The sequence below is a fragment of the Euleptes europaea genome, chromosome 17 (genome assembly GCF_029931775.1).
Source record: "Euleptes europaea isolate rEulEur1 chromosome 17, rEulEur1.hap1, whole genome shotgun sequence".
NCBI lineage: Eukaryota > Metazoa > Chordata > Lepidosauria > Squamata > Sphaerodactylidae > Euleptes > Euleptes europaea.
The window spans coordinates 28,923,806-28,936,140 of record NC_079328.1 but is presented as its reverse complement, the minus strand read 5'-3'; the positions used below and the strand labels follow the sequence as shown (position 1 = coordinate 28,936,140).

The 12,335-nt window shown below is 46.0% G+C and overlaps 1 protein-coding gene across 1 annotated transcript in view; it reads left to right on the top strand.

Moving 5' to 3' along the window:
- PLCG2 (phospholipase C gamma 2) overlaps positions 1–12,335 on the top strand; it is a 91,065-nt gene that overhangs the window by 48,670 nt on the left and 30,060 nt on the right. Inside the window, exons 13-15 of the mRNA XM_056862255.1 lie at positions 5,468–5,636; positions 9,918–10,022; positions 11,830–11,919. Coding sequence (XP_056718233.1) covers positions 5,468–5,636; positions 9,918–10,022; positions 11,830–11,919 — 364 coding nt within the window. The remainder of the gene's footprint in view (positions 1–5,467; positions 5,637–9,917; positions 10,023–11,829; positions 11,920–12,335) is intronic.

Sequence of the window (12,335 nt, the reverse complement as noted above, 5' to 3'; positions counted from 1 at the left end):
GGCAGGACGAAGTTTAAATTAACTTCCTGTCTCGGGGCGAGGAACGCCCACAGCTCCAGTTTTTCTCCTGCCTTTGCAGAGAGAGGACGTCCCAGCCTTAGCTGGGAACTAGCATTGCTGGAATTTGAGATTTTCTTACCCCTTTGTTCCTCCAACTTTGTTCTTTCCCCTCCCTTCCTCCCTCTGTCGTCTCCTTGTCCGCGTTTCCCCCGTCTGTTTTTTCGTGCCCGCCCGGACCCTAGTGGCTACGGCTGCATTGCTCCGGTGGTAGGGCAGAGCAGGCAGGGGAGAGAAGCCAAGATGGCCGCCTCCGCGGCCCATTCGGAAGAAGTCGAGCTTCTTTCCGACACCGATCGGGACGCAGCCCTCAAAACGATTCCCACCGCCAGCCGCCTGGGCGGACTCGCGGCTCGGGAATCAGGGGAAGACGCTCCGGCCCCCCCCAAGCCCGAAAAGAGTGGCGCTGCTGCTGGCGCGGCCGGGAAGGAGAAGGAAAAAAAGCGGGAAAAAGACGACCCGCCGCCGCCATCTTAAGAGGAGTGCCGCCTCGACCTCTAAGGTCCATGCCGGCTCCTCCTCCAACAAGCGGGCAGATTCTTCTAAGGGTAAAGTACCCCCCCCTCGGCTGAGGGTGGGGCCCCTGCTAATGTCCCTTTGACCGAGGATCGGGTCCAGACACTGATTAAAAATACCTTTGAGGACCATTTCCTCAGACTACAGAATCTTATCCTGACGGCCCAGAAGGGAGGGGTTGGCACCCAGCAGGGGGATCCTCATGTTTTGGAATCACCCTCCCATTCATCCTCTCATTCATCTTCAGCCTCCTCCCCCTCACAAGAGGAACCAGGCTGCAGCCAAAACAACACTCAGTGGTTAACTAAGGCTGCCCTTAAAGCCAATCCCAGGAGGCCTGAACTGCCCATTAGGGATGACGATTCTGTGACCAGCCGGGAAATTATAGCTGGGGATTTGGAGGAAGGAGAATTCATTTCAGATGAAGAGCTCCCCTCCACCCAAGAGCAGCAGCCCAGGCTTTTCCACCATGAGGACTATCAGTCTCTTCTGGCCAAGGCATTATTTGCCCTAGACCTCCTGAGCGAGCCTGAAACCTCAGAAGAACCTCAATCTAAGGTTAAACTCAGGGGGTGCAAGGACTATTTTCCCCAGGGAGACTCTCATGTAATTAAGGTTCCCCTTCCTGTACATTTTGAAAATCTTATAAGAGCAGAATGGGATAAACCACTACACAACAAACAGTTTTCAGGCTCTGCTAAGAAACTGTATGACCTGGCTCCATATGCTATGGAATTGTTAGAGCTCCCTGTGGTGGACGCTGCAGTAACTGCGCTCCAAACCTCAGATTTCTTCAGAGGATGGGGGCAGGTTTATCAAGGACATGCTAGACAGAAAGATGGATTCTCTTTCTAGGAGAGTCCATGAAGCATCCGCCCTCGCTATACAGGCCAACACCACCACCGCCCTGATAGCTCGCGCAACCAATGCTTGGACTAAGAAACTAATTAAACTTCTTCCTTCTGCAGATAAAAGAGTAGCCGAGGGCTTGTCTAGAGTTTTGCAGGCTTCCGCCTTCATGGCGGATGCATCCCTGGATGCACTCATCCTTGCCTCCAGAGCAATAGCTTCTAACACTGCTTTACGTCGTGCTCTATGGCTCAGACCTTGGCAGGTTGATTATCGATCCAAAGCCATTCTCTTAGCTCACCCCTTCAAGGGAGGCAAGCTTTTTGGAGAAAGGCTGGACAAAATGTTAGTCGACACTAAAGATAAGAATAGGTACATGTTAAAGTACCAGCGAAAGGATTCCAGACCCACTCATTACCCTCAAACTTTTCGTTCTTCCCATACCCTTTCAAGGTTTAGACAGGACCAAAGACGCTCCTCCTGGTCCTCCCAGCGTGGATCCTTTCGCAGATTCAATCGATTCGGAAGACCTCCTCCCTCCCAGCCATTCAAAGGGGACAAATTCGACAAATTTGACAAGTTCCCCAGAACCAACAAACAGTAAACATTCCGTGGTGGGAGGCAGGATTCAGGATTTCCTCCCACAGTGGATCACCTCTCAGGCTGATGCCTGGGTACTTCAATCCATTCAATCTGGCTACCTTATAGAATTTCGGTCTCCACCCAGAGATAGGTTCCAAACTTCCCCAGTTTACAAAAAAACAGACAAACATAGAATTACCTTGAGCGCCATCTCACACCTCCTATCCATAGGGGCAATTGAAGAGGTTCCCCTTCCGGAAAGGTCTACGGGAGTATATTCTATATTTTTTACTGTCCCTAAGAAGAACGGTGACTGGCGGGCGATTCTTGACCTCAAATACCTAAACCGCTTTGTCCAAAAGAAAAAATTCCGTATGGAAACCCTCTGGTCCATCCTCGAGGCCCTTCGCCCTGGCTCCTACATGTCTTCTGTAGATTTAACCGAAGCATACCTTCACATACCTATTCACCTTTCTCATAGGAGATTCCTCCGATTCAATTATATGGACTTACACCTTCAGTTTAGGGCTTTACCTTTTGGTTTGGCTTCCGCACCACGTGTTTTTTCCAAAATCTTAATCACCATCATAGCCTCACTTCGAAGAGAAGGGATTCAATTGCATCCATATCTCGATGACATCTTAATTTGTGCCCCTTCTGCCACTTTAGCATCAGACCATACAAATCGAGTAGTCCAATCACTTCAACTACACGGGTTCATCATCAACAAATCCAAAAGCGCTCTCATCCCGTCTCAACGCATCCGACACCTAGGAGCTGTCATTGACTCCAGCCTTAACAAGGTATTTCTTCCCCAGGACAAGGCGACCAAATTGGCCTTGACTGCAAGAGCGTTGGCCAGAGCCCCGCATCATCGTCTCATGACGCTCGCAAAATTCCTTGGTTCGATGATTTCCTGCATCGACTTGGAACCATGGATCCGCTTCCATTCCAGACCCCTGCAGAACGCTCTTCAGCCCTTCCAGCTCCTTATCGCCCACAAGATAGACAAGCAGATAAACCTCACCACAGATGCCAGAAAGAGCCTAAATTGGTGGTCCAACACCAACAACCTCACAGGCGGACAACAGTATCTTCATCCACCACCAATCCAGGTATTCACAGACGCCAGCCTCGTGGGCTGGGGAGCAACCGTCTTGGGCACCTTCACCCAGGGCATCTGGTCCCCCTCGGAGTCCAGAAAACACATCAATCTTCTAGAGCTGAGGGCAATCCACCTGGCCTTCCTAAAGTTCCAGTCCATTCTGCACCATCAGCATGTCCTCATCAGGACAGACAACGTGGCCTCCAAGGCCCATATCAACAGGCAGGGCAGCTCGAGATCCAAGGCACTGAACAAGGAAGCCATCGCCATCCTTTCTTGGGCGGAGAAGCATCTTCTTTCATTAAAAGCGGAACACATTCAGGGTTCACACAACCTCAAGGCAGATTGGCTGAGTCGTCAACCGATCATCGAGGGAGAATGGTCCTTGGATCCCCAGATCTTCCGGCAAGTAACGGAACATTTCTGATCCCCAGTCCTAGACCTGTTTGCCACAGCCCAGAACCGCCAGGTCCCTCGCTTTTTCTCCAGATTCTTCCACAGGGAAGCGGAGCAAGTGGATGCCCTGCTGTCCCCATGGCCAAAGGGCCTCCTCTACGGCTTCCCACCTCTTCCCATCCTCCCAAAAGTGATTCGGAAAATTCGACAAGAGAGGGCGGAGATCATCCTAATAGCTCCCAACTGGCCACGCCGACCTTGGTTTCCGGCTCTGATGGAAATGTCACTCCATCCTCCATGGCATCTACCAACATCACACACTCTTCTCAGGCAGGGTCCCATTTGCCATCCGGATCCAAGTTGGTTTCAATTAACCGCTTGGAGATTGAAAGGAACAGGCTTTTAGCCCTCGGCCTATCTCAAGAAGTTATATCTACCATCCTACAGGCTAGGCGCCCTTCCACCAACAGAATTTACAACTACACGTGGAAAACCTTTGCTAGATGGTGCATTCGCAAACACACTGACCCTACCTCCCCCTCCCTACCGCAGCTTCTCCAATTTCTACAGGATGGCGTCCACCAAAAACTCAGGGCCGCCACTCTTCGCAAACAAATTGCAGCCATCGCATCAGTTTGTCCCTCTATTGATGGGATTCCTCTTTCATCACATCCCCAGATCAAGGCCTTCATAAAGGGAGTGGAACAGTCTACTCCTCCAGTGGCACATCGCTTTCCCACCTGGAGACTCAATACGGTCCTATCGGCTCTGACTTCCAAACCCTTTGAACCACTGAAAGAAGTTCCTCTAAAATTCCTTAGAATGAAGACCCTATTCTTAACAGCCATCACCTCTGCCAGACGGGTCTCGGAGCTGAAAGCCCTCTCCGTTCGCAGTGACTTATGCATTTTCCACAAAGACAGAGTCGTTCTCCGGACTGACCCTTCCTTTACCCCAAAAGTTCAATCAAGATTTCATCGAACACAGGACATTAATCTTCCTTCTTTCTGCCCCAACCCTTCCAATCCCAGAGAAGCAGCCTGGCATACACTGGACCTGCGATGGGCATTACACGTATACATCTCCAGAACCACCTCATTTAGAAAAACCGAATATCTCTTCATCTGCCTCAATGCTCCCAACAAGGGCCTCCCTATGACTCGCCAATCAATCAGTTCAACCCTCAGAGACTGTATCAAGGAAGCCTACTTAGCAAGTGGCATTCCGGTTCCTCATGGTATCACGGCTCATTCCTTACGCAGTACCGCCACCTCAGCCGCCTTATTCAAACAGGCATCAACTGAAGAGATTTGCAGGGCCGCCACGAGGTCCAACCCTTCCACGTTCATTAGACACTACCGTATAAACACATTAGCTTCCGCAGAGGCGGCATTTGGTAGGCGCATTCTACAACACGTAGTGGAAGATAAGGACTCAGGTTCCCACCCAAAATAAGGGCTCTTGGACATCCCAATGCTTACAAGATGACCTTCCTTCAGAGCGGGAAAGATACATTGTTTACTCACCGAGAAGGTCCTTTCCGCTCTGAAGTAGAAGGTCATCTTGCCCACCCGGAGATGTAACTCATCTTCCACGGGTGGCTATCTCCTGGTTAGCCAACTATATCACATCAGTATACATTCACACTTACGGGTTTATAGAAATTTATAGAAGTTTATTGCATTCAGTAGGCATCATACAGTCAGTGTTGTGTTTTTTCCTGTTCTTTGTTTATCTGTTACCTGTTGATTGTCTCTCGTGAGCTCTTAGTAGAAAACTGGAGCTGTGGGCGTTCCTCGCCCCAAGACAGGAAGTTAATTTAAACTTCGTCCTGCCTCTCCAAGCAATGGGAACGAGAAACACCCAATGCTTACAAGATGACCTTCTACTTCAGAGCGGAAAGGACCTTCTCGGTGAGTAAACAATGTACCTTTTTGTTCGCTTTGTTTTCCTTTGTCTAAGGTTCCCAGTGATTTTGTCAATCGAGGAGCATTGCAGCGTAGAGCAGCAGCGCTACATGTCCAAAGTGTTCAAGGAGGTGTTCGGGGACCAGCTTCTCACCAAGCCCATCGAAGCTAGCGCTGATCAGCTACCATCCCCGACTCAATTGAAAGAAAAGTTCATCATCAAGGTATATTCGACTTTTCAGGTTTTAGAATTCCTCGTCTGTGCCTTTTCTTTCTCCTCTCGGGGCAAGTTGAGGTGGTGGCATTCTGCACTTCTGGCTGGGCTCCATAGTACTCAATAAGGAACTTAGGAAGTGTCTGGACAGGCATTTCCACCTCCCAAGCCAGGGCATGCTGGGAGGAGCTAGCCACTTCGAAGGCACTGTCCATTCTGGACACTCCCCCTGTCTTTTGAGGGGGATTGAAACAGTGTCTTTTTGGGGTGTATTGGTTAAGAATGGTGGACTCTGATCTGGAGAACCGGGTTTGATTCCCCATTCCTCCACATGAGCAGTGGAGGCTAATCTGGTAAACCAGGTTGGTTTCCCCACTCCTACACATGAAGCCAGCTGGGTGACCTTGGGCTATTCCCAGCGCTCTCAGCCCCACCTCCTTCACAAGATGCCTGTCGTGGGGAGGGGAAGGGAAGGTGATTGTAAGCCAATTTGATTCTGCCTTAAGTGGTAGAGAAAGTCTGCATATAAAAACCAACTCGTCTTCATTGTCGTCTTCTTCCACCTTTCTCGCTGAGTCTCAAGGCGGATTACAACAGGGCAAAATGCCCTTGTGGCATTTTGAAAAATAAAAAACCACTTTAAAATGGTGCCATGTCTCTGTGGCATACTCTGGGACATGGTTTTGCCATAAGACTAGAGAGTGACCTGCCTCAATACAGAGCAACTTCATACAGGTATACGACATGGGCTGTCGTCATGTGAATAATACAATGTATAAAAACCAACTCTTCTTCAGTATAGGTGAATGGACCATTTGTTGGGTTTTGATGTGGGTTGGCAGCCTCCAATCCCAGTCTACGCCTACACTTGTCATGGTACACATATAGGGTTGGATCCAGGCTAAACATTCCTGTAACAGAAGACATTTTCCTCAGAAGAACAGGACTTTCCTGCCTCCCCCTGCCACTGCATCCCATCCATCTCCCTGAAATGCTGCTTCTGGGAGACAGGGGACCCTCAAGACTGCCAAGAGGTTGGGGATGGATCTGTAAAAGAGGGGAGGATTACACCTTCCCTTCTGTTAGTAAAAGCTGAGCCTGGATCCAACCCATGGATCCATTCTGCTAGCAGACGCCCTTAGTTGTGATGGAAGGACCCTTCCCCTAATGCAGGAGTCTGAACTTCTCTGCATCCAAGAAAGGCTTCTTCTGCTGTAGCAAAATGTCTGTGCCAGTGGAATAGATCCATGGGTTTTAGACTTATTTGTGTGAAATATCTGAAGAATAAATAATGATACAATGGTTCTTGATAGTTACGTGAATTGGTAGGGGCCAGCCAGGATTGCAGCATCCTGCAGGGCCTTTATTAAAAAATCCATTTTAAGCACAGAACTGTCCTTTTAAATTATCAGTGTCCAGCACATCCTGTTGGACTATGCAGACGTAATGCCGCTACTTAAAACTTTAGGAAATACAGAAAATTGCATTTGGCCAGAGCAGCAAGAATGAACGTCTGTTAGGAAGAGCGTTTTATACTGCTACTGTGAACAGTTTGTCTGTGTTAAATGGTTCCAATCAAAACAGCTGGTGTACTTATTGACAGGAACACGGGGCTGAACAAACCCTGGAAATGTCAGGGTGTTTATCTGGAAGGCATGAAAGAGACTCTGCTTCTTAAATGTGCCCTTTTAGGCGTGAGTTGCTTTGCTTTAATAAATAGAGCCCCTGTGTAGGGAAAAGTGTGAGTCAAACACTGCAGTTGCAACCAACCTAGATTGCCTTTATCCTTAAGGTCATAGTGACTGCGAATGGCAAAAACAAATCAAATGCTTCCAATCACAAATGATTTTCTTAGTTTTCAGCCAGAGGCCTTGATTCATCAGAAAATTTTACACTGATGTAGTGTGTGTGTGTGTGTGTGTGTGTGTGTAGGGATAGGTTCTAATGGCAAGACTGAAGTTTATTAATTAGCAAGCAGGTCCCATGGCGCAGAGTGGTAAGCTTCAGCACTGCAGTCAAAAGTTCTGCTCACGACCTGAGTTCGATCCTGACGGAAGTCAGTTTCAGGTAGCTGGCTCAAGGTTGACTCAGCCTTCCATCCTTCCGAGGTCAGTAAAATGAGTACCCATACTACATAAAGTGTAGGAAAGCAATGGCAAACGACCCCATACACATATTCTGCCTAGTAAATGTCGTGATGTGACGTCACCCCATGGGTTAGTTATGACCCAGTGCTTGCACAGGGGACTACCTTTACCTTTTTAGGACCCTTTCATTAAGCAGCCTGACTCACGGTGACCCCATCATGGGGTTTTCAAGGCAAGAGATGAGCAGAAGTGGTTTGCAATTTGCCTTTTTCTGCACTGGCAACTTTCGTCTTCCTTGGTGGTCTCCCAGCCAAGTGCTAACCATGGCTGACCCAGCTTAGCTTTCAAGCTTTTAAGCTTTGTCAAGTTCGGGCTACTCAGGCTGCAGCCATTCTGTAATAACCAGGAATATCAGTTATACTCAAGGAGACAAGAGAACTTCACCAAAAACTGATACAGCTATTCAAACTTACCTTGTTCAAAATGCCTTTGTTCTGTTTTATCCATCCGAGCCCTTGTTTTGATCACATGAAGGATTTGGTGGCAATTCAAATCTTTATTTTGATACAAGATCAGCTTTGAATAAAAATTAAAAAGTTAAAATAATAAAAAATGTTGATGATTCTGGGAAAAATGGTTTGTAAAGGGGGAGGAAAAAAATCATCTATGGGGTGAGATTTTCAGTCAGCCATTTATGAATCCCACAAGACCAAAGACAAAATTTGGCTGCTTGGGTCGTTATCTCCCAAGAGGAGTCTGGTGGCAATTCAAAATGAACAGTTCTGCATCTGTGTAGCTGTAGCACTCTACACAAAGGAGGCAACCTGCTACACATAATACTCTAAGAAGCGTTGTATAAAAGAAAGAAAAAGCGATAGTCTCCATTTATTTTGTATTTAGTCTGTATTAAAAGGTGTTAATTTATAAGACTTGTATTACAAATGTAATATGTACCTTTGTTACTATTGAATTGATATTCATGTGTATACAAATACATTTATGAATATATTAATATTCATGAATCCATTGTGAGTCTTCAGTATAATTCTATACCAAAGGTTGGGTACCAGTTGATATATTGTTTGTCTTGCACATTTAGTGTGTGTGTGTGTGTGTGTGTGTGTAAAATGCTGTCAAGTTGCAGCCAACTTATGGCGCCCCCTTTTTGGGGTTTTCATGGCAAGAGACTAACAGAGGTAGTTTGCCAGTGCCTTCCTCTGCACAGCAACCCTGGTATTCCTTGGTGGTCTCCCATCCAGATACTAACCAGGGCTGACCCTGCTTAGCTGCTGAGATCTGACGAGATCAGGCTAGCCTGGGCCATCCAGGTCAGGGCTGCACATTTAGTACTCCCCCCATAATTATTGTTCAGCCTAGCTGTAGCATTTGGCATGGCGGCTGCCTTGATAGCTGTTGGATCAAACATTCTTGGTTACTGTGCTCACAATTGCCATAGGATATATCTTTTACAAGCATGTTAGGTAGTCTGTGTTGCTTTTTAAGCCTTGATCGGTTTTAGTTTTAGTACACTGGGAAAGCACTATTAGTTTGTATGGGCGTGCTGTTCCAAGATTAACAGTGCAGTTCTAAGAATCTTGCCAAGTAAGACCTGAGCAAGGCTGCTAATGATAGGACACTTAGGAGGACATTGATTCATAGGGTCGTCATGGGTTGGAAGCAACTTGACGGCACTTAACACACACACAAGCCATGAAAAATAGAAATGAGTAGGATTCTGCGGACTGCCAAAAAAATAAATCAGTGGGTTATAGATCAAATTAAGCCTGAACTGACCCTAGAAGCTAAAATGACTAAATGCGGCTATCGTATTTTGGTCTCGTCATGAGACGACAAGAGTCACTGGAAAAGACAGTCATGCTAGGAAAAGTTGAGGGTAGCAGGAAAAGAGGAAGACCCAACAAGAGATGGACTGACTCAATAAAGGAAGCCACAGCCTTCAATTTGCAAGATCTGAGCAAGGCTGTCAAAGATAGGACATTTTGGAGGACTTTCATTCATAGGGTCGCCATGAGTCGGAAGCGACTTGACGGCACTTAACACATACACACAGGATTCTGACTAGACTTTCTTAGGATTGTTCTCTAAGAACAGCATTCCTAAATCAAGCTCAGTGCAGAGATAGCTGAGAAATCACCTGTGTTGTTGTTGTTTTAATGACTGTGTTGTTAATGTTATGTTATTAGCATAAAAAATTGGGGCCCAAAGGTGACGTAGATGTGAACACAGAAGACAAGAAAGAGGAAAAAAAGCAACAAGGAGAACTCTACATGTGGGACGCCATAGATCAGGTAAACACTTTTTGTCTTCCGTTGTTTGGCACAAGGGTAACCAAACTCTGGTTGTTTGTGCTCCCTCCGGTGACATCCAGATTGGATTGTCACTGTGCTCTATTACTTGGAACAATGTTTGGAAATGGCACTTAATACAGAATTTTGGCTGCAAAACAAAACTCTGATATCGTACCAGTTTAATTGGCTGCTGGACCAATTCAGAGTGCTAGTATTGGGCTGGCATCATGCTCATGATCAACACTTTTTGTTTCTCGTGTCTGATTTCTCCCCTCTCTCGTCCCTCTCCATGCTCACTAAGGATTCCTGCTGCAAAACGAAATTTGGTTCCCTGTGTTGGTTCCCAGGTGAATTGGAATTTATTTACTCCCCACAAACTGGTACTCTAAACCAGTGGTTCTCAACCTTTTTCTGACCATGGCCCCCTTCGGACCTTGTTTCCTTCCTGTGGCCCCTCTGTCCTACCTAGCTATTTAAATGTTTTGTTTATAAATAGTCAAGGAACAAAGAAGTATAAACAGCCACACAAAATGCACACATGCAGTTCTTATTGGGAAACTGAAATTTACAAAAAATACCCCACAAAAAGGAAATACAACACACTAATAAACAACAATGTTCACATACATGGAAGTACAAAGCCTCTACCACCATTGCACAAGATTACAGCGATACAAATTCCACAGTTGCGAACGATGCATAGAAGTGCAGTGAAGCAAGTCATGTGTTAGGTTTTCATGTGTTTCTGTTTTCTTCACTTCTCACTTCCCTCTGTTGCCCCCTAGTCTCATGCCGTGGCCCCCCATTTATGCAGTTTTCACCTGTGGCCCCCTTAGAATATCCTGGGGGCCCAGATTGAGAACCACTGCTCTAAACCACTGTTCATTCCTGACATAAAATTCCACTGGTATGTGGTTACAGTTGTCAACCTCAGGAAATGCCATTGTGCTATTTTAATGCTTTTAAATAATTTTAACTTACATAGCGCTTCCAATAAATTATACTTTCAGTATTTATACATAGACTTATATATATTTTCTTTTCACCCAACCTTGGGTACTCAGCTTAAAATTCCAGACATCATCTGAGCCGCCTGCACTCGGACATCACAGCGAACTAGAGTTTTTTCATACCCCGAATTCCTAATCACAATCTGCACAAAAAGGGAGGGTGAGGAACTTGGGGAACATTCTGGAAAGTAATGTGGGGAACATTCTGGAAAGGGTTCAACATAGCAAATTTTGGCTTTGTGTGAATGCAGTCCTGAATGTTTAGGACCAGGACACCTGAAGTACTATGGCAACTTCTGAGACCTTGCTGTGTGCTCCTTTGCATTCTAAAGTGTGACAGGTTGAGGTGTAAAACAGGGCCTTTTTAGCTGTGGCCCCACAGTTACATAATGTCCTCCCGGGGTAGCCTGCCTTCTGGCAATTTTAACAAACTTTTATTTAGTGGTGACTGCATGGCTGTGTATGAAGACTTCTGGATGTGTTGATTCTAATCTCTTCCTCTGATGCTCCTGTTCAGCTGTGCTGGTTAGATTACTGGTTACAGTGATTTTGGTTCACTGGTTTCTGTTTATACTGTACTGTGATTTGGTTTTTAATATTGTTCTAATTTGATTGTTAGTAGCCTTGGAGGCAGAAAGTAAATATTTTGAGTAAGTTACTAAAACCCAGTATGGTTGAGAGTAATGAATTTCTTCTGAAGAGGGAAGAGATGCTGGGAGGATGTCATTACCATGTTCCGTTTTTCTGGTTGTGATTTTTGTCGTCTACTTTCTTCCGACTGTTGTTCTGCATTCCAGAAATGGACCCGTCATTATTGTGCCATAGCGAATGAAATACTTTCATTCAGTGATGATTTAGAGCAGAATGCTGAAGAAGAACCATTAAAGGTACAGAACTTTAATAGTTACTTGACTTCTTTTTGTATTTTTGTTTGCTTTTCCTTGCTATTAATGTTAGGGTAAATGCTCCTGAAAGTGACCTGTTAGTTCAGGAAAATATAATGAGGCAAATACGTAGGATATGGGTGCCATAATATGAAGAATAGGCATTTATTTTACGTTCAGTGTTCAGAACACTTCACGTATATTCTCATGTCCGATTTAAATGTTACAAGTCCTGTAAGTGGACTGTCAACAGATGTGTGCCTACATTTTCATGCAGTATATGTATGTATCCCCGAAGGGACAAATAGCAGCTCCCCAGGGCCATTTTAGGTCAAGAGTAGAGCAGGATGAGAAGGATTTAGACCCTGCTCCCCTTGCTCTGTAGTCCCGATCCAAACCAGGCCCCTGTACACCTTGGA